This window comes from Salvelinus fontinalis, chromosome 15, assembly GCF_029448725.1.
Source record: "Salvelinus fontinalis isolate EN_2023a chromosome 15, ASM2944872v1, whole genome shotgun sequence".
In the NCBI taxonomy this organism is placed as follows: Eukaryota; Metazoa; Chordata; class Actinopteri; order Salmoniformes; family Salmonidae; genus Salvelinus; species Salvelinus fontinalis.
The window spans coordinates 36,628,296-36,651,705 of record NC_074679.1 but is presented as its reverse complement, the minus strand read 5'-3'; the positions used below and the strand labels follow the sequence as shown (position 1 = coordinate 36,651,705).

Sequence of the window (23,410 nt, the reverse complement as noted above, 5' to 3'; positions counted from 1 at the left end):
TTGTTGTGTTGCAAACAGGGAATAAAATGTATTTAATTGTCTTTTTTTTGTCAACGATCTACACAAAATACTCTAAAGAAACATTCTTACATTTGTAAAAGAAATATGAAAAATAAAACACTAATATATCTTGATTAGATAAGTATTCAACACCCTGAGTCAATACATGTTAGAATCACATTTGTCAGTGATTACAGCTGTGAGTCCTTCTGGGTAAGTCTCTAAGAGCTTTCCACACCTGGATAGCAATGATCAACATTTGGCCATTATTCTTTTCACAATTCTTCAAGCACTGTCAAATTGGTTGTTGATCAGTGCTAGACAACACATTTTCAGGTCTTGACATAGATTTAAATCAAAACTGTAACTCGGCCACTCAGGAACATTCACTGTCTTCTTGGTAAGCAACACCAGTGTAGATTTGTGTTTAAGGTTATTGTCCTGCTGAAAGGTGAATTAATCTCCCAGTGTCTGGTTGAAAGCTGACTGAACCAGGTTTTCCTCTAGGATTTTCCATTTCTTTTTATCCTGAAAAACTCCCCAGTCCTTAACGATTACAAGCATACCCATAACATGATGCAGCCACCACTATGATTGAAAATATGGAGAGTGTTACTCAGTAATGTGTTGTTTTGAATTTGCCCCAAACATAACACTTTGTATTCAGGACAAAAAGTGAATTGCTTTGCAATTTGTTTTGCAGTATTACTTTAGTGCCTTGTTGCAAACAGGATGCATGTTTTAGAATATTTTTATTCTGTACAGGCTTCCTTCTTTTCATTCCACTAGGATTGTGGAGAAACTACAATGTTGTTGATCCATCCTCAGTTTTCTCCTGTCACAACCATTAAACTCTGTAACTCTTTAAAGTCATTATTGGCCTCCTGAGTGGTTTCCTTTCTCTCTGGCAACTGTGTTAGGAAGGACACCTGTATCGTTGTAGTGACTGGGTGCATTAATACACCATCCAAAGTGTAATTAATGACTTCACCATGCTCAAAGGGAATTCAATGTCTATTTCTTTTTACCCATCTACCAAAAGGTGCCCTACTTTGAGAGGCATTGGAAAACCTCACTGGTCTTTGTGGTTGAATCTGTGTTTGAAATTCACTGCTCGACTGAGGGACCTTACAGACCTTACAGTATGTGTGGGGTACAGAGATGAGGGTAAAAAATAATGTTAAACACCCAGAGTCCATGCAACTTATTATGTGACTTTTTAAGCAAAGTTTTACTCCTGAATGTATTTATTCTTGTCATAACAAATGGGGTTGAATGCTTACTAACTCAAGACTGCTTTTCATTTGTATTCATTTGTAACAATTAATAAAGTATTGTGTGTAGGCCAGTGACCAAAATATCTCAATTTAATACATTTTAAATTCAGGCTGTAACACAACAAAATGTGGAAACAGACATTGACAGCCAGCCATCATTGAGAAATTTGACTTGGCTAATGACCCTCTCCTCTCCCCTCCCTGAACAAAAGCAGTGGTGGTCTGCCCCTGACATACAACAATGATGTTCTTGTCTCAGGCAGCCTGTGTGTCCCAGACAGACAGTGAGGCGGGATAGAAAGTGGGTCAGGATGTCTCTCTATGACCCTCCAGGCTCTGGTGCTTGTTTACATACATAGCCTGTGGGCCTGTCGTCACGTAGAAATAGAATTACTGGAACAGAAAAAGCACCTCAGACCACAGCAGTTTTGTTTTTGAAGCTCAGACTGCAGACAGCAATTTGACAGTACACTCATGGGTACACTCAATATGGCCGCCGGTCCACCCATTACAGAATGTTGACTTGAATGGAATCGTAATTCTATTTCAATGTTTTCACAGCCCAAACCCGGCTGCACAGGCCAGGGAGCGCATGAACACATGCCCTAGTGAGGGAAAATAGAGTAGCTAGCTACAGTCTCAATAAGGTTGGCCTGACTTTCATGGGTTCTTTACCGAAGACAGGTATTTCTCTTCATCGCGACCCAATACAGTGCGTCAGTGCCAGAGTATAGCTGTGGGGGCTTATGTGGTTTATCCTATTCTATTAATAGAAAGTACTTAGTTAATCTCTAATGATCATCAGGGCTGAGGGGCAATCAACCCACCATGTCACTTTACAATCACCAATAGATAATTACCCAAGTCTATGTGTCTAACAACAACTCCTCTTTTCTTCTCCCTCCCATAGAGTGATCCTCTTATTAGTGTTGTATATATTATAACTACCGTATAACTCTGTTCTCCTTGTCCTCCTCAGAGAGAGTGATCCCCTTTGACTACCTGATGTATGAGCACCTGCAGAAGTGGGGTTCTAGGAGGATGGAGGTCAGGTTCTACCTGAGACACGAAGACTCCCCCTCAGAGAGCAGAAACCAGGGTGGGTGACTGGCCCTCGCCAGGCCTGGTCCCAGATCGGTTTATGCTCTTGTCAACACCATTGCTGTCATTGTCAAGCCAAACATGACAATGAGTGACATGGAGTTATAACAGCACATTCAGCCTTGACCCATGACTTAGGCTACATCTTAAATGGCACCCTATTCCCTGTATAGTATGCTACCTTTGTACCTGAAGTGAAACTATTCATTATAGAGTGCACTACTTTTGGACAAAGGCACCCTATTCCATATAGAACATAGGGTGCCATTTCTGACGCAGACTTATTCTGTTTCTCAGTTAGCTAGTAACAGATCAGATAATATAAACCAGACATTCACTGAGAAGCCATTATCATAAAGAAGGTTGTCATGAAAAGCAGTATATTCTCTCAATTCTGGAACAGCTCAATTTTGTGTCCCAAGTGGCAACCTATTCCCTAAATACTGCACTACTTTTGACCAGTGCCCATAGGGCTCTGGTCAAAAGTACTCAAAAGTAGTGCATTATAAATGGAATAGAATGCCATTTGGGACATACTCTGTGCTTTTGTTTTGTTTCTTTGAACAGGAAGGTGTGTTTCTGTTTTGACTCCCGAGTTCCTGTTAGAGCTCTCAATCCTGTTTTTCCATGACACATAACTGGCTCTGTCTGTCCCTTTCCACGTGGCTGAGTGTTTGTGTGCGTGTGTGTGTGTGATGGCTCTGAATGGTTGGCCTGCCTGCCTGCCTGACTGGCTTTTATGTAACTAATCTCTTTTGTGGCTAATTGGTCTCCTCGCCTGTGACCTCCTCTGACCGGTGCACCTGAGATGGATCAGAGAGAGAGAGACACCCAGGCCTGCAGGGTTAAAGAGGGTGGAGGCCTGGCCAGGGGTGGAGGGCAGGGGACTGGTGCCTGACTGGGACCTGACCTGTGGTGGAGGGCAGGGGACTGATGCCTGACTGGGACCAGACCAGGGGTGGAGGGCTGGGGAACTGGGGCCTAACCAGGGGTGGAAGAAAGGCCTGGGAAGTTGGAACTAGCCTTAAGTAAAGAGAGGAGCTTTACCACTGTTCACTAGTTCTTATCATGTTAGCTATCTATACTGTAGACTGACTTCCTGAGAGGGGAGGATAAGGTATCAGAGGCTCCCAGCCCATCTTCAAACAGAGAGAGGGGGAGGTACAGTACAGTCAAGGCAAGAGAAATCCAGCCATGTGGAACGTGCTACAGATGTAGGATCTTAATTTGATTACCCTGTTGCAGGAGAACATTCCTAATTACAGGCCTGCCTGGTGGGCATTGCAATGAGGACAGGTCTGGCCCATTGAGGTTGAAGTCAAGTACAGAGAAACCCATCCGTGTTGAACATACTGTACTAAGGCCCTGCCTGGGGGGCATTGTACTGTAATTAGCACAAGTCGGCCCATTGAGGTTGAACATGTTAAGGCCCTGCCTGAGGGATAGTGTAATGAGGACTGGCCCATTAACGTTGAACCTCCTATAGCCCTGCCTGAGGGATAGTGTAATGAGGACTGGCCCATTAACGTTGAACCTCCTATAGCCCTGCCTGAGGGGCATTGTAATGAGGACTGGCCCATTGAGGTTGAGGTATTTGCAGCTGACTGACAGGATTACCCACATAGTGATTCAGGCCCAGGATTTAGGGAATTAAACATCTAGCTATTTATAGATGACACAGTTGGGGGGGGGGGGGGGGGGGGCTGTTTCACCAAAGAGAATAGAGAGTCCAGGACACTGGACTGAGAGCCTGAGGAAGGGACGGTTGGGTAAACGAACCGTTTGGGATCACACGGTTAAGGACAAACGCCCCTCCCTTATGACTCTGGACTGGAGTCACATGGCACGGCGCGCCGGCCCAGTGGAGAACCAACCAATGATAATTAGACTTAATACTGGATCCTGGACAGCTCTGGCTCAGTGTTTGGACTCATTAGACCAGATCACTATCTGACTGAGGGCTCTGTGGGGGCTGTACTATACTGTTCCGCGCCGGGCATCTGCTCTTATCCAGTCTGAGACTAGTGTGACAGGGGAGTTTGGAAGTTGGTTAGGAGACCGCAATGCAGTGAGTTGTCCTAGAAGGTATGGCTGTGGTGATAGTGATCAGATGTCTGACTCGTGATAGATTTGTCCTGGGCTGTATCCTGAAGCAATTGTTATCCTGTGTAGTAGGTGTATGTCAACGTCATTTTGTTAGGAATGTGTTTTTCTCCTCATGATTTGTAGACCTCTGCGTTTCCTTATTGAGTCATGTGTGATCTAGATTCTTGCTTGGTCATTGTAATCTATATTGTTAACGCTGTACTGCGCTACTGTGTTAGTGACTGGTTATGTGCACTGTTGTCTGATGTAATGTCCTTCTTTGCTATTCAGGGAGCCAGCTCTCTCAGGACCAGTCCAGCAAAGGCAGTAGAGGGAGCTCAGACCAGCCTTGTGAGGACAGGGTAAGTCCTCACAACACAACACACACACACAAAACGCACACATTCACACACTGCAGTAAACAAACACACTTCCTGGCATAATGCCTGCCTGCTCATTAGCTTTGTGAATGGGAAGGAAAGCTGTAGGGCGTCATGATTTAGCATTTCAAGTCTTAATAATTCCTATCCATAGGGCCAAAAAAAAAGTTTTTACTGTAATGCCAAGGACTTCCTCGGTCACTCTCTTTAAGAGATATTCTTAGTGGGTCTTTAACTGTGAGAGAGAGGCAGAGAGTGCATTGCTGTGTTTGTTTTATGTGTGTGTGTGCTTGAGTGTGTGTGTGTGTATGCTCGATTGTGCGACTGTGGGTGTGTGTGTTAGTGTGCTCAAGTAAGTGTGTGTGTGTGTGTGTGTTTTTGTTTGTAGAGTACAGAGGATTAGAAGAAGGCTTAGTGACAGGCATGATTACAGTTCCCTCAGAGTTTGTCCATGTGAAAACAGGAGATAAAGCTCAACTTACTACGGTCTGGCATCTCTGACCCAGACTGGAATCCTGACTGCTTTCTTTGGCTATTATTTTTGTGTCACATATCAACAATTTCCCCTAGATGCTGTCCCCAGGCAGTGCTCAAAAGCAATTGCATTTCATTTCACAGTTTATGATCTGAGATACTCATCTGTCACTCAAACGTTCGCTTATGTCCTTCATTGACAGCCAGTTGGTTAAGGTCTTGTAAGTAAGCATTTCACGGTAAGGTCTACACTTGTTCTATTCGGTGAATGTGACAAATAAAGTTGAATTTGATTTGAGTTACATGCGCACATCTTCAAGTTCAGATTCCACCATGAATGTATTAAAAGAGGCAGATAACCTTGTATATAATTTAGCTTAGTAACTTAACACGTTTAGCGACAGTGCATCTACCTTTAGTTGTGAGTGCTTTTATTCAGGACTGGTTCTCTTAGTCAGTCAGTCCTGATGGATTACAACAATCTCATGAAATAACTGTTTTAAGATAATTTTGGGGGGCTGATTCTCACGTGTGTGTGTGTGTGTGTGTGTGTGTGTGTGTGTGTGTGCTGAGGTTACAGTTACTGGGGTGGGGTTACTGTAAATACACTACATAACCAAAAGTATCTGCACACCTGCTCATCGAACATCTCATTCCAAAATCATAGGCATTAATATGGAGTTGGTCCCCCCTTTGCTGCTATAACAGCTTCCTCTCTTCTGGGAAGGCTTTCCACTAGATGTTGGAATATTGCTGTGGGGGCTTGCTTCCATTCAGACACAAGAGCATTAGTGAGGTCGGGCACTGATGTTGGGTAATAAGGCCTGGCTCTCAGTCGGCGTTCCAATTCATCCCAAAGGTGTTCGATGGGTTTGAGGTCAGGGCTCTGTGCAGGCCAGGCAAGTTCTTCCACACTGATCTCGACAAACATTTTCTGTTTGGACCTCGCTTTGTGCACGGGGCATTATCATGCTGAAACAAGAAAGGGCCTTCTCCAAACTGTTGCCACAAAGTTGGAAGCACAGAATCGTCTAGAATGTCGTTGTATGCTGTAGCGTTTAGATTTCCCTTCACTGGAACTAAGGGGCCTAGCCCACACCATGAAAAACATCCCCGGACCATTATTCCTCCTCCACCAAACTTTACAGCTTACAGTTGGCACTATGCATTGGGGCAGGTAGCGTTCTCCTGGCATCCGCCAAACCCAGATTCGTCAGACTGCCAGATGGTGAAGTGTGATACATCACTCCAGAGAACGCTTTTCCACTCCTCCAGAGTCCAATGCCGGCAAGCTTTACACCACTCCAGCCGACGCTTGGCATTGCGCATGGTGATCTTAGGTTTGTGTGTGGCTGCTCGGCCTTGGAAACCAACTTCATGAAGCTCCCGACGTACAGTTCCTATTCTGACGTTGCTTCCATAGGCAGTTTGGAACTCAGTAGTGAGTAGTTCCAACTGAGGACAGACGATTTTTACGTGCTACGTGCATCAGCACTCGGCGGTCCTGTTCTGTGAGCTTGTGTGGCCTACCACTTCGGGGCTGAGCTGTTGTTGCTCCTAGACGTTTCCACTTCACAATAACAGCACGTACAGTTGACCGGGGCAGCTCTAGCAGGGCAGAAATTTGACGAACTGACTTGTTGGAAAGGTGGTATCCTATGACGATTCCACGTTGAAAGTCAATCATTAAAGCCATTCTACTGCCAATGTTTGTCTATGGAGATTGCATGGGTGTCTGCTGGATTTTATATACCTGTCAGCAATGGGTGTGGCTGAAATAGCCGAATCCACTCTTTTGAGAGGGTGTCCACATACTTTTGAATATATAGTGTATAAATAATATGCCATTTCGCAGACACTTTTATCCAAAGCAACATTTTTGTATGGGTGGTCACAACTGGAATCCTGACATTGCAGCACTATGATCTAGCAACTGAGACACTCAGGACTACGGTTAATTGATAACATGTAGCATGGTGTCTCTTTCTGATCAAGGGGCACTCAAGCTGCAACCCATGGGCTTGTCGTGTTTGGCTGTCAGTGGTTTATTTAAAAAAAAATGGACTGTATAGTCTACTGTACTATGTTGATTCTTAGCAACCTCATATCTCTCTGTGCGTCATTGTCTTCACAGGGTGGAGTAGTTCACTGTCAGGAAAGTGTGTGTCTTATCAGTTATATGTAGGCCAACTCAATCCAAGCGATCCTTTTTTTTTTTAAGGAGATTGGAGATTTGAACGTCCTTTGATCTTTTTATGGGTTTTCAGACAGTATAGGCAGATGTTAGGGGGGAGACAATGAAGGATGAATGACTGGTAGGAAGGGCTAAGCCGAGACCTGAACCCTGTGGATGGGCATATGTGGTCCAGAGTCTAGAGCGTTACAACTCGACCAGACTGAAAGTTGAAAGTTCAGTGTGGAGACAGAGGCAACTTTGGGAGAAACAGAAGTTGCCTACGCCAGCACATTGTGCTGATCTCATTGTCTGTCAGTGTCTTTTCCTCCTCTTCTTTATCCTCCCTCTCTACATCTCTCTGTATGTTCATTTCCTTCCTCCCTGTCTCCTAGACATGAAGTGTGCTGCCTCCACCCTCACATGCTCCTGCTACTGTAAGGGAGTGAGCTGTGGCTACAACAGAGCAGGGCTCAGGCAGCAGTGGTTGGATGGACCCTTATGGCTGACATGACACTGACACTGTTGTTTGCACAAGTGTGTGTAATTATAGAAATAACAGCTGGGTTAGGGAATAACTTTGATTATGTCAAAACAGGTCAAGGGTTAGTTGATGAAGATTATTATCTGCTATTTTTCCATTGTACATTTGTTGGGGGGGTGGGGGAATCAAAACTGAAGACAGTTTAGGTGTCATAATGATTAGGTCCTTAGAATTGGGATTTGTGTGTGGCGCAAGCAGCAACTGTACATACCATTTATGTTTGAGACTGACTCTGAGGTTCTATTGAGAATGACATTTATTATGCAAGAAGTGTAATCTGTATTTCTGAGATCACAGCAATTTTAGAATATGATGCATGAAAGCGCTGGAATGATTGGCACGAGATTAATACAAGGTTTTGTTTCCCCTAAATTTCCATTAAGTGCATTATCAGGAGTGTCCCAGCACCTGTCCGGGAGACAGCTGTGGCGCAGAGACTTTATGGCAGCAGGAGCATGGGAAAGGGAGGGGATGTTCTCGTGCTGCAGTCCGGCTCCAGCAGCATAGAGATGAGAGGAGGAGCGAGAGAGGGAGAGTGAAAAGAACTGCTGGCACGTCAAAATTGGACAAATCCCTCACAGGGGAGAAAAACTTACGCAGTCACAAAGTCACGTCAGCGACGAAGAATGGGCGCTTTTGAAACATGTTTGAGATGTTCTTATAACCAACGTACATTTTTTTAAAGGTAGCTAGGGGTGTTTGTTGTAGGAACATATAGTGTGACCCGTTACTCGCCAGGCTAAATGGATGTGACAACTATACCGGTCCATCTCATCCCGACTGAGTCACGGACTTGATTTGCCCTCCCTGTTTACGGAATGCGCACGCTGGTTTACATGTTCTAACGTGACACGAGGGGAATAACCGTGCTCCTTGAGCCATAGGAAGAGACTCGTAAATCACCGCATCGGACAAGTGCGAAAGTTGCGATAGGAATCGGTGCATTGTCATTCATTGGCTCGGTGACCGGGGCTACGTTGGCTGGATGAGTAGAGGAACGATTTGATTGAAAAAAATGGAGTGGAAACATGTTGAGGCTGTACAGGAATTTACAGTTGAAGGACAATGCAGCAAAATTAAGGTGCGATCTTGCAGAATTACCTGGGACGCCCACCAGGTAATAAAACCAATTTAAATGAGATCTCTGTGATGTTTTGTCATGGTGTAAAGTTTCTCCGGGCAGGTCACATATTGTCTGCCTATATGTTTTCATGTGTTTTTATTGGTTTGTATAGCATTTCATTGTATGCCAAATAGGCTATAAAGGCTAGGAATGGTAACATAAGGCATGCATAAAAAGCTAATAATATAATTTATTTAATTTTATTTAATCTTTATTTAACTAGGCAAGAATAAAGATATGCCCAAATCCCTGATGATTAGGCTATTACATGTTTGAATATCAGCATTTTTCTGGATTTTACTGATCATGCAATATGTCATAATTGCATAATTAAATTAATTATTGTCAAATGGCACTGATTTAAAAAATAGCTGCCCGTTAGTGTGCGTAATTGAAATATGTAAGACATGTTCTACAGCCTACATCTTTTTCTTTAGGATCCCCATTCATGTGGGGTGTGATTAAAACGACATATGATTTAAGCTAGTGCTATAGTCATACCTATGATGACGATGAGACAGCCTATAGGGAGGAGGTCAGAGACCTGGCAGTGTGTTGCCAGGACAACAACCTCTCCCTCAATGTCAGCAAGACAAATGAGCTGATTGTGGACTACAGGAAATATAGGGCCAAGCACGCCCCCATTCACATCGACGGGGCTGTAGTGGAGCACACAACCAACACAGTCGTGAAGGGGGCACGACAACACCTCTTCCCCTTCAGGGGGCTGAAAAGATTTGGCATGGGCCCTCAGAATCTTAAAAAGTTATACTGCTGCACCATTGAGAACATCTTGACTGGCTGTATCACCGCTTGGTATGGCGACTGCTTGGCATTCGACAGCAAGGCGCTACAGAGGGTAGTGCGTACGGCCAAGTACATCACTGTGGCTAACTCCCTGGTATCCAGGACCTCTATACAAGGGGCTGTCAGAGGAAGGCCATAAAAATGGTCAAAGACTCTAGCTACCCAAGTCATAGACTGTTTTCTCTGCTACCACACGGCTAGCGGTACCGATGCTCTGGAACCAACAGAAACATCCTCTCACTGTCAACTGCATTTATTTTCAGCAAACTTAACATGTGTAAATATTTGTATGAACATAACAAGATTCAACAACTGAGACATAAAGTGAACAAGTTCCATAGACATGTGACTAACAGAAATGGAATAATGTGTCCCTAAACAAAGGGGGGGTCAAAATCAAAAGTAACAGTCAGTATCTGGTGTGGCCACCAGCTGCATTAAGTACTGCAGTGCATCTCCTCCTCATGGACTGCACCAGATTTGCCAGTTCTTGCTGTGAGATGTTACCTCACTCTTCCACCAAGGCACCTGCACGTTCCCGGACATTTCTTGGGGGAATGGCCCTAGCCCTCACCCTCCAATCCAACAAGTCCCATACATGCTCAATGGGATTGAGATCTGGGCTCTTCGTTGGCCATGGCAGAACACTGACATTCCTGTCTTGCAGGAAATCACGCACAGAACGAGCAGTATGGCTGGTGGCATTGTCATGCTGGAGGGTCATGTCAGGATGAGCCTGCAGGAAGGAAACCACATGAGGGAGGAGGATGTCTTCCCTGTAATGCACAGCGTTGAGATTGCCTGCAATGACAACAAGTTCAGTGCGATGATGCTGTGACACACCGCCCCAGACCATGACGGACCCTCCACCTCCAAATTGATCCCGCTCCAGAGTACAGGCCTTGATGTAATGCTCATTCCTTCGATGATAAACGCGAATCAGACCATCACCCCTGGTCAGACAAAACTGCGACTCGTTAGTGAAGAGCACTTTTTGTCAGTCCAGTCTGGTCAAGCGACGGTGGGTTTGTGCCCATAGGCGACGTTGTTGCCGGTGATGTCTGGTGAGGATCTGCCTTACAACAGGCCTACAAGTCATCAGTCCAGCCTCTCTCAGCCTATTGAGGACAGTCTGAGCACTGATGGAGGGATTGTGCGTTCCTGGTGTAACTAGGGCAGTTGCTGTTGCCATCCTGTACCTGTCCCGCAGGTGCGATGTTTGGATGTACCAATCCTGTGCAGGTGCTGTTACATGTGGTCTGCCATTGCGAGGACGATCAGCTGTCCGTCCTGTCTCCCTGTAGTGCTGTCTTAGGCGTCTCACAATACAGACGTTGCAATTTATTGCCTTGGCCACATCTGCAGTCCTCATGCCTCCTTGCAGCATGCCTAAGGCACATTCACACAGATGAGCAGGGACCCTGGGCATCTTTCTTTTGCTGTTTTTCAGAGTCAGTAGAAAGGCCTCTAGTGTCCTAAGTTTTCATAACTGTGACCTTAATTGCCTACCGTCTGTAAGCTGTTAGTGTCTTATCGACCGTTCCACAGGTGCATGTTCATTAATTGTTTATGGTTCCTTGAACAAGCATAGGAAACAGTGTTTTAACCATTTACAATGAAGATCTGTGAAGTTATTTGGATTTTTACGAGTTATCCTTGAAAGACAGGTTTCTGAAAAAGGGACGTTTCTTTTTTTGCTGAGTTTATGTACAGTACCTATCAAAAGTTTGGACACACCTACTCATTCAGGGGTTTTTCTTTATTTTTTACTATTTTCTACATTGTAGAATAATAATGAAGACATCAAAACTATGAAATAACACATTTGGAATCATGTAGTAAGCAAGAAAGTGTTAAACAAAATGTATTTTATATTTGTTTGCTTTGATGACAGCTTTGCACACGCTTGGCATTCTCTCAACCAGCTTCATGAGGTAGTCACCAGGAATGCATTTCAAGTAACAGGTGTACCTTGTTCAAAATTAATTTGTGGAATTTCTTTCCTTCTTAATGCGTTTGAGCCAATCAGTTGTGTTGTGACAAGTTAGGGGTGGTATACAGAAGATAGCCCTATTTGGTAAAAGACCAAGTCCATATTATGGCAAGAACAGCTCAAATAAGCAAAAACTACTTTACTTTAAAACATGGTCAGCCAATCCGGATAATTTCAAGAACTTTGAAAGTGCAGTCGCAAAAACCATCAAGCGCTGTGATGAAACTGGCTCTCATGAGAGTGTGCAAAGCTGTCATCAAGGCAAAGTGTGGACTTAAGAATCTCAAATATAAAATATATTTAGATTTCTTTAACACTTTTTTGATTACTACATGATTCCATATGTGTTACTTAATAGTTTTTATGTCTTCACTATTATTCTATAATGTAGAAAATAGTGAAAATAAAGAAAGACCCTTGAATGAGTAGGTGTTCTAAAACTTTTGACCGGTAGTGTAGGTGCACAGGTCGAAAGAAATTTGAGTAATCAAGGTGACAGACATTGACATATTCAATTCTGCCATGCACACTCTTGCCTGCATTTATCTGATCTACAGTGTAATCATTAGTCCAACAGTTGCAAACGAGAGTTTCTGTTGGACAAATTTAGGAATATTTATCCCCGTTTTGTTCTGTTTGCTTCCGTTTAAGAAACGTTTTTCAACAGAATCGGCAGAATGAATGCACCCCTGATCACACACAGACACAGTTCACTTTCATAGCAGCCACATAAAAAAAACATGGTCAATTTGAACTTTGTATTCCTTCTCGCATCTACGCGCTCTCCTCTCACATTTGTCCTTCACTTGTGGACTTCAGTGCACAATACATCAGCTTTTTGTGACCAGGCGAAAAAACCTATCCGGGTCAAACCTTGATATCATAATTGCTAAGCGCTACACACAGCCTACATCGTTGTCACAATATTATTATTATATGTCATAGTCAACATAGCTACTAGAACAGTGTACAGTCAGCAGCAAGCAGTTACACCGGCAGGCCCTGTGGCAAGAAATTAATAAAAACTAAAGCTTAGCTTGACTTGGAAGAATTCCAGTGTTGAACAGCCATAGCCAGCTAGCTAACATAGCGTCCCTCTCTGTTTGAACCGGGTGTTTGAATAGCCTAAACTAGCTAGCTGCATTCGCTAGCTAAATAAGTGAAAGTGAAATACAACAACATCTCCCTCACTCTCTCTTGCCTCTCCTAATTTGTTCAAAACTGTTTAACTAGTGCTTTTCTCTCTCTTTGAGTCAACTACGCAACATATTTTATGCATTGCTAGCTAGCTGTAGCTTATGCTTTTAGTACTAGATTCATTCTCTGATTCTATGATTGGGTGGACAACATGTCAGTTCATGCTGCAAGAGCTCTGATCAGTTAGAGGACATCCTCCGGAAGTTTTCATAATTACAGTGTAAGTCTATGTGTAACGGCAGTCTAGCTCTTCCTCGGACAAGGAGAGGCGAGAAGGATCAGAGGACCAACGTGCAGCGTGGTAATTAGACATAATGAATTTAATCAAACAAAACAAGACACTAATACAAACTGACAAAACACACTAACCGTCACAGTCCCGTGTAGCACCAACACTGACACAGGAACAATCACCCACAAACAAACAGTGAGAACAGCCTACCTTAATATGGTTCTCAATCAGAGGAAACGTCAAACACCTGCCTCTAATTGAGAACCATATCAGGCAACACATTTAACCCAACATAGAAACAGACAAACTAGACACACAACATAGAATTCCCACCCAGCTCACGTCCTGACCAACACTAAACAAGCAAAACACATACGAACTCTGGTCAGGACGTTACACTATGGAAGGGGGTGAGAGCCTCCTAGGTTTTCTATTGAAGTCAATGTACCCAGACGAGTACAGAAACTAGCTGTCCTCCGGCTACATCATGGTGCTACCCTACAGAGTGCTGTTGAGGCTACTGTAGACCTTCATTGCAAAACAGTGTGTTTTAATCAATTATTTGGTGATGTGAATATATTTAGTATAGTTTTATCTAAAAATGCTAACTTTTTAAAAATGTTTCACTTAAAAAAAGAAAAATCACTATGTCACAAACATCTTGAGACGAATGAATGGACCAAGGCGCAGCGTGTGAAAAATACATCTTCTTTTATTGGAAGACAAAAGAACGAAAACAAAACAACAAACGTGAAGCTATAATAGACTAAGTGCACACATGCAACATAGAACATAGACAACTACCCACAAAAGCCTACTGCCTATGGCTGCCTTAAATATGGCTCCTAATCAGAGACAATGAATGACAGCTGTCTCTGATTGAGAACCATTCAGGCAACCATAGACATACCTAGACACCTACACTCAAACACAAACCCATCTACTCTACCTAAACCCCCTATACCATACAACCACCCAAGACAAGACAGAAACACACAAACTTCCCCCCTGTCACACCCTGACCTAACCAAACTATTACAGAAAACAAAGATAACAAAGGCCAGGGCGTGACACACTAAGGAGGATGGTCCTCCCCTTCCTCCTCTGAGGAGCCTCCACTAGTACATATCTACCTCAATTACTTCTTACGCCTGCACATCGACTCCGTACTGGTGCCCCGTTTTTAGCCAAGTTACCATTACTCATTGTGTATCTATTATTACTTTTATTGCGTGTTTTACTTTTCTATTATATCTCTATTTTCTTTCTCTCTGTATTGTTGGGAAGGGCTCGTAAGTAAGCATTTCACTGTCAGTCTACACCGGTTGTTTAACATTTTATTTGTCTTTTATGGATAAAATATTGCAGGTACAGTACTCTGGCATGGTCCTGCGTATGGTATGAGGGCTGAGTCAGAATTCTGATCCTGCACAGGGACGCTGTTTCCTAATATCAGCAGTTATGTCAATGTTTGATGTGAAGGAAATGCACTGTTACAGTTTTTTGTCCATTTCCCTTAACTTGCATTAGACCCTGACTGACCCCTTCTCTCCTGCTGTTTTTGAACTTACAATGACAGACTAGTTAAGACAGACAGCAGTACAGTTATCAAAGTTCAACATCTGTTTGTAGCTATGTTGTATGAAGCTTCTCTACAGCTCTGTTGAAATGCAAACAAGCCTGCTTCAGTGGTATTTTAAAACCTCATTTGACATCATTTGGTGCCTCTCTAGAATGAGGGCAATTCTGCCCATAGGCCTAATCAATGGATTCCACTGGTCCAAAATGTTCAGTGTAGTACTCATTCTATCCTTCTGGCAATGGATGACCCAATGTTCCACTGTTGAATTGTTACTGGTGACTTGAAATGTTGCATATTTAAGCCCCTCGGGGGGGAGGAAGTCATGTATTCCAGGAAATCTTGACGTGACAGGCGACACTTGACATGTCCATTGACTGAGGCATGAATGAATCGACCACTCAGAGGCACCTCTTATTGTTCCACCACACACACACACACACACACACACACACACACACACACACACACACACACACACACACACACACACACACACACACAGGAATGACCCTATTTCCCTCTTCTATTGTCCAAAGGCGAACAGCAAGCTTTCCTGTTTTCACTAGCTCACAGATGCTGCCTTGGCACCACAAGCTAAAGCACCAGAGGCCTGTTCAAGGTTGCTGTAATGTAGTTCCCTTTTAACATCATCGTTTCAACTTTAGCCGTAATGGGAATGGATTGGAGTGGTCCAGTGACCTCACTAAGCTGTGCTTTGTAGTCTTCCTGTTCATTAGCCCTTTTCTCAAGATACAAAACCATAAACTCTTCACCTCAAAAGGATAGACTAGAGATCAAGCACCTGAGGGAGATTATGAGTTGAGTGTGAAAGCAGGACTTAATGTGTGTGTTTTATAAAAAGTGTGTGTGAGAGAGAGAAATATATATATAGATAAATAGAGACAGCATTGTGTTTGTTAATCAATGACTATACACAAAACTATACACAATTGCAGGACATGGCAGGACTACAAGCTTCCTGTTTAGGCATTCCAGGCATTTCCTAGTGGTCCAGTGATGTTTGCTGGTGTGTGTGTGTGAGCGCCATGTGACTGCAGTGTGTGTGCACTGAGAAATGCATTTAAACAAAATATATATATTGTTTTTGACAGCTGTGTGTTGCACACATCCTGCACACAGCATCACGGGTCAGCATCAAACCTTTTAATATCATGAGCATAATGTTTGATATTCAAATTTGTATGATATTCTGTTTGATATTCATTTTGTATATCACAAAGCTAATGTAACTTCACATCAGAGAGGAGAGTTATGTGTTTTTGATGTTATGGAGAATATTCTTACATAAGACAGTGAGATGAGACCTGTTGTCTCCATGTTTGATGTTGTTATATCTAGGTCTACTGCTGCCTACACTAGTCTCTGTAACTCTGTAGCATAATGTTTTATCATCTGATGCAGTCAGTGTTTTCATGTCAATGTGTGTGTGTGAAGATGTGCTTTGTTTGTTGTTTGAGAGGGCCCACATTTTGAGCTTGTTCTTTCTCCCGGTTTGTCTGACGTGTGTGTGTGTGTGTGTGTTTGCGCGTGCGTGCATGTGTGTGTAGGTGGGGAACCCTAGCGTGGAGCTGTCTCTGTCGGAGCTGCAGGAGATGGCCACACGTCAACAGCAACAGATCGAGGCCCAACAGCAGATGCTGGTTGCCAAGGTACTAGGACACAGACACTGCTGATCACATAGTCAATAATATATATATATATATTTATATATAAACAATAAACATAATATACAGTACCAGTCAAAAGTTTGGATACACCTACTCATTCAAGGGTTTTCTATATATATATATTTTTTTCTACATTGTAGAATAATAGTGAAGACATCAAACTATGAAATAACACATGTCTAATCACATATGTAGTCATTTTATATTTGAGATTCTTCAAAGTAGCCACCCTTTGCCTTGACGTCAACCAGCTCTCAACCAGCTTCGTGAGGTAGTCACCTGGAATGCATTTCAATTAACAGGTGTGCCTTGTTGAAAGTTAATTTGTGGAATTTCTTTCCTTCTTAATGAGTTTGAGACAATCAGTTGTGACAAGGTAGGGGTGGTATACAGAAGATAGCCCTATTTGGTAAAAGACCAAGTCCATATTATGCCAAGAACAGCTCAAATAAGCAAAGAGAAATGACAGGCCATCATTACTTTAAGATGGCCAGTCAATCCGGAAAACCATCAAGCGCTATGATGAAACTGGCTCTCATGAGGACTGCCACAGCAAAGGAAGACCCAGAGTTACCTCTGCAGCAGAGGATAAGTTCATCAGAGTTACCAGCCTCAGATTGCAGCCCAAATAAATGCTTCACAGAGTTCTAGTAACAGACACATCTCAACATCAATTGTTCAGAGGAGACCGCGGGAATCAAGCCTTCATGGTCGATTTGCTGCAAAGAAACCACTACTAAAGGACACCAATAATAAGAAGAGACTTGCTTGGGCCAAGAAACACTAGCAATGGACATTGGACTGGTGGAAATCTGTCCTTTGGTCTGATGAGTCCTAATTTGAGATTTTTGGTTCCAACCGCCGTGTCTTTGAGAGACACAGAGTAGGTGACCGGATGATCTCCGTATGTGTGGTTCCCATCGTTAAGCATGGAGGAAGAGGTGTGATGGTGTGGGGGTGCTTTGCTGGTGACAGTGTCTGTGATATATTTAGAATTCAAAGGCACACTTAACCAGCATGGTTACCACAGCATTCTGCAGCGATACGCCATCCCATCTGGTTTGCGCTTAGTGGGACTATAATTTGTTTTTCAACAGGACAATGACCCAACACACCTCCAGGCTGTGTAAGGGCTATTTGTCCAAAAAGGAGAGTGATGGAGTGCTGCATCAGATGACCTGGCCTCCACAGTCACCTGACCTTAACCCAATTGCGATGGCTTGGGATGAGTTGGATCGCAGAGTGAAGGAAAAGCAGCCAACCAGTGCTAAGCATATGTGGGAACTCCTTCAAGACTGTTGGAAAAGCATTCCAGTTGAAGCTGGTTGAGAGAAGAATGCCAAGAATGTGTTTGGTTACTACATGATTCCATATGTGTTATTTCATAGTTTTGATGTCTTCACTTTTAGTCTACAATGTGGAAAATAGTAAAAATAAAGAGGTGTGTCCAAACTTTTGACTGGTACTGTATATATATGTTTTTTGTTGTTGTTGAACTTTTACTCCTTTTTCTCCCCAATTTTGTAATTTCCAATTGGTAATTACAGTCTTGTCCCATCGCTGCACCTCCCGTACAGGTGAAGGTCAAGAGCCATGAGTCCTCCGGAACACGGCCCTGACAAGTCGCACTGATTCTTGACACACTAATCGCTTATCCCGGAAGCCAGCCACACCAATGTGTCGGAGGAAACACCTTACAACTGGCAACCGAAGTCAGCTTTCAGGCGCCCGGCCCCCCACAATGAGTCGCTAGAGCGCGATGGGACAAGGACATCCCGGCTGGCCAAACCCTCCCTTAACCCGGACGACGCTGGGCCAATTGTGCGCTGCCTCATGGGTCTCCCGGTCATGGCCGGCTGTGACCGGGATCGAACCCGGGGCTGTAGTGACGTCTCAAGCACTGCAGTGCCTTAGACCACTGCTCCACTCGGGTGGCCTTATCAGGAACCATCTTGACCTCACATTCAGAAAACCCACTGGTGTCTATAGCTTAAGTCTCTGAGATGTCTGGCCATTTCTGTTATGTTGAGTGGTTGTGTTGGTTTAGCTTGGTTTGTGTCCATTACAGAACACCACAGAAAAACACTTCCGGATAGTCCCCCTTACTTCAGTCCCTTTTTCTTCCATTTGGTGGCTACTGAACATCAACCTGGTGCCATTTGAGTGTGTCCAGAGTGTAAATCATTCTGCTTGGTCACAGACAGTTGTTCTGGATTGGCTCAGGTTTCAGTCCCTCCCTCTCTCTGCTGTGGGCTCCAGTCAGTCAACATGTGGGTCAGAGAGCAGATCTATATGATATAGAGCTATACATAGATCCTCAGTTTACAAATGTCACCAGGGATCCATCTGATATGGCACCCTATCTCCTCTATAGCGATGGTATTCAAACTTTTTCAGCAGGGACCCCATTTTTTCAGCCAGAATTTCTGGGTACACCATTTTTCCCACAATCATTTATTGTGACCCTACCCCAAATATAATGACACAATCTTAAAATCGGTGCAATAAATACATTTACTCAATAACATTTTATTTTTCAAAATATTATTCTCAAAAATGTTTGTATATTGTCACATACAATAATCTGTACTCCACATTTTCTGGTTCCTAAAAAATAAAATAAATAGCTTGGCAACCCCGACTTTGAATAGCACTGCTCTAAGGAACAGGCCAGGACAGGGAGGCCTGTTTTACTGTGGTCTCAGACAGAGGGACATCCTAACATGCTATCAGGGAAAATAGATACCTGCACACTGTCAAAGGGTTTGGATGAAGATGCAAAACAGATGCTTCTGTTTACATGCAGGATACATTAACATGCAAACATGAGTGCTAAAAGGTCAGAGAGGCAGTGAGTGTGTGTTGCCTGCCATGTCTTAATAGAGATGGTTGCTCATCACAAACAGCATTTGTGGTGGGATGCGTTGGGGAAGAGTACCATTGTACTTCTGCTTATGCTTGATTTTTGATTGGTTGGGATATAGTTCACACATGGTCTGTTTGTTGATCTGGTCACATGTGCTGTGGTCAGCTTGTTGTGGTCTCTGTGGTCATTTAAACACATCAAGCAGTTCCTAGATCATCTTGTGTGTGATGATGTGTGCAGTCACTAGCTAGGTACAGGGTGATGGTTACTAAGGTCAGTATGGTCGTTGTGTGAGGTGGCAGCATGCATCGCCAGGGACAACAACAGGAAGGGAATAGATGTCCGGCAGGAAATGAGGTCAGCGGTGAGCAGCCAGCTGCTGGGCTGTCTCAAGGAGAGGAGAGGATGGAGAGGGTTTAACAGTAAAGAGTTTACCCTATTTTACCACACGCAACATAGTGGAAACTAAGATTTAGCACCAGGAAAGCATTTACCTGAGACATCAGGGGACAACTTGTCATGTATTTTATTGATAATCACATTTCCTGTTTAGATCCGATTGTGGATTAGGTTTTAACTGGTGTTTCTCAGTCTGAAGGTAAATATGTCTGTTTATGTTTTATTATGGGGCTGAGGAAACACTGGATGTTTCAACGTTGTCTATCCTATAAGAAGCCATGATGCCTTTTTATGTGTTGATGATTAGGGTAATACTGGTGATGCATTTGACTACTAGAGGTTTAATGAAGCTTCTATGACGTTATAAGCTACGTACATACACGTGTCAGTATGGGAATGTTTTATTCGTTCACTGTGTTAACACTGTGTATTAATGTGTGTGATTAGCTGTGATTTTGGGTGTTTGCATAGAATGGGTTACCGCTCTCATTTTGTCCTTCTATTGAACAGTGGATTGTGTTTAGTCAACACTCCCTGCCCAGTTCTCTCTCTCTCTCGCTCTCTCTTTCTGTGTCAGAACCTGCATTGTGTTTGCTCATTCTAGAGCAGACCTGAAAATTCTTTAGTCAGCACCACATAGCTTTGCAATCCCTTGTACTCACTCTCTCATTCGCTCTCATTCACATACTGATTTGTTTTTCACTCATTCACTCACTCCACTACTGGTATGTATGGATTTGTTTTCATTATTTAGATGACCTATGTATGTCATTTGCAAGGCTGGTATTTTTTGTATTGGAGAAAACATGTGTTGTCAGCAAAGCCCTTTAACTGTTTTGATAAGAGAAAAATGGTTTGTGTATTCTCTCTTCTCTGCAAATCTGGGTGTTTACGTCCACTAAGTTAGCTGAATTAGATTTAAATTTGCTGTGTGTCTCTTGCTCCCTCTTTTCTCAATACTTTTTATTACTTTCTTTCTCTTTTCACTCTCTTTTTCCTTTACCATCGCCTTCCTTTTCTTCCTTTGTTCCTTTCAGCTCTCTTCTGTGAGAACGGAGGTGTGTGGCTGTGTAGTGTGTGTGTGATAGTTATTTCTAAAAGCAGTCAAAAGTCATTTATGTGCTTGTGTTCGAATATGTGTGTCTGCGTCAGTGTGTGTAATTTTATCTGTGTCTGAATGAAGAGGAGGAATGCTTGCACTACATTTGACCTCCCCACATCTGTAACTCATTGTTCCCATCTGTCCCTCCTTCAACTCTCCCCTCCCCTCCCCTCCTCTCAGGAGCAGCGTCTGAGGTACCTGAAGCAGCAGGACCACACACAGGGCCAGACAGCGTCAGAGGCTGAGAAGCTGCAGAGGTTGAAGGAGCGAGTGGAGAATCAGGAGGCCAAACTAAAGAAGATCCGCGCCATGAGGGGCCAGGTGGACTACAGCAAGCTCATCAATGGCAACCTGTGTAAGCAATGCTCCAATACACACATGCTTGCGCGCACACACACACACTTCCCTGTTAACGTGGTGAAAGTAGAATATGGGCTCCGTTCAGCTGTCCATGATGTCATCTCTTTCTTTAGTTCTGTCAGTGAGCCTGGAATCTGACCCTCCCTTATGTTGTGGTCTGGAACTGGGTGTGTCTGGGTGCTGACAGGAGTTCTCTGAATGTTTTAAAGTCCCCATGGCCATACTGTAGCAGGGTCTTGTTCTGTATAACGTCCAAGGCTGCACCCTGCCTGCCCACACTGAGAATGATACTCCACAGAAAGAGGAGTTGTCCATCCAGTCCACAACATTCCAATACGCTATACTCACTCTTCTCTCACACAGCATCAGACTTGAAGCATATGTTTTGATTTCTCCCTAACACACACATATACACACACATAATACATAGTTACTGATATTAGTGTGTTGCGTCCACTCTCCTCTACCCATGCAGCGGCTGAGATCCAGCATGTGAGTGGGCTGTTCCAGGAGAAGCAGGCAGAGCTGCAGTCAGCTGTGGTGAAGGTGGACCAGCTCACCCAGCAGCTGGAGGACCTGAGGAGGGGACGTCTCAACGGCCTGCAGCCCCTAGGAGGACCTCTCACTGGCACCGCCGCCCTGGAGCTACGCAAACTTTACCAGGAGCTACAGGTACATTTCCTGAAGAAAATGTGTGCTTGCTTCAGCCATTTAAAATTATATTTTCAGTAGTACTGCAAGTACTGTACAGAAGTAAACATCTCATCACAATACCACTAGATTATGATGACACAGAGTCATGCTGAGAGATCAGTTTAATGTCACACGTGTTTTTATGTAGAAATGACACTTCAGATTCATATTTTTGTGGGACGTTACATCATCCAGCTGCAGATCAGATGAAGGAGAGAAGATTAGAGTCAGATTGACATTTTCATTCTGAAGGACATTTGCGTAGGGGTATAATAGATGTGCAGCTTTTGTCTCTTCATCCCTCATCCTGCCAGGGCCTGGTTAAACAGAGACAGGACAGGATGCCCACTGGCGTGACTCTGCCATGCCACCAACGCCCACACACAGGAATGACCCTTCTTTCCCATCCATCTGACCCCTGGTGTGACTCACAGCCATGCCGTTCCCTGTTCCCTCTGTGTCTCTGTCAGGTGCGTAACAAGCTGAACGCGGAGCAGGGCGGCAGGCTGCAGCAGAACAAGGAGCTGCTGAATAAGCGCAACACAGAGGTGACCATGATGGACAAGCGCATCTGGGATCTCCGCGAGCGCCTGCATAAGAAAAAAGCTGAGGCACGTCAAAAAGAGAACAACCCTGTAAGACCAGGAAGGAACTCTCACCAGAGATACTCAATCTATCTCAATACCTTTGTGTTACCAGAGATACTCAATCTATCTCAATACTCAATACCTTTGTGTTCCCAGAGATACTCAATCTATCTCAATACCTTTGTGTTCCTAGAGATCTCAATACTCAATACCTTTGTGTTCCCAGAGATACTCAATCTATCTCAATACCTTTGTGTTCCTAGAGATCTCAATACTCAATACCTTTGTGTTCCCAGAGATACTCAATCTATCTCAATACCTTTGTGTTTCCAGAGATACTCAATTTATCTCAATACTCAATACCTTTCTGTTCCCAGAGATACTCAATCTATCTCAATACCTTTGTGTTCCTAGAGATCTCAATACTCAATAGCTTTGTTTTTCCCAATGATACTCAATATATCTCAATACCTTTGTGTTTACAGAGATACTCAATTTATCTCAATACTCAATACCTTTCTGTTCCCACTCACTCTTACACTCAGACCACCAGCACATATGCAGTAGCATAGCACGCCTACATACTGCACTGTACAGTGCCTAGTGAAAGTACTCACAGTTTTCACATTTTGATGTGTTTTTTAATTTGCAAATGTAAGCCAACAAAATGCTAATAATTTCACTAGGCACTGTTTATACATACAGTATTTAGGTACTTGGCTTCACTCTCTGTCTCTTTGAAATTCT

The 23,410-nt window shown here is 43.6% G+C and overlaps 1 protein-coding gene across 13 annotated transcripts in view; it reads left to right on the top strand.

Annotated features, from left to right (window-relative positions):
- Nucleotides 1-23,410, top strand: part of LOC129811881 (apoptosis-stimulating of p53 protein 1-like) — a 49,875-nt gene that overhangs the window by 16,516 nt on the left and 9,949 nt on the right. For 5 of the 13 annotated variants that reach the window (XM_055863592.1, XM_055863598.1, XM_055863594.1 and 2 more), the window contains exons 3-8: nucleotides 2,257-2,376; nucleotides 4,755-4,825; nucleotides 16,537-16,638; nucleotides 21,204-21,378; nucleotides 21,859-22,055; nucleotides 22,547-22,711. In XM_055863592.1, the coding sequence (XP_055719567.1) occupies nucleotides 2,257-2,376; nucleotides 4,755-4,825; nucleotides 16,537-16,638; nucleotides 21,204-21,378; nucleotides 21,859-22,055; nucleotides 22,547-22,711 (830 nt within the window). The other 8 variants (XM_055863597.1, XM_055863596.1, XM_055863595.1 and 5 more) reach the window with 5 other exon arrangements.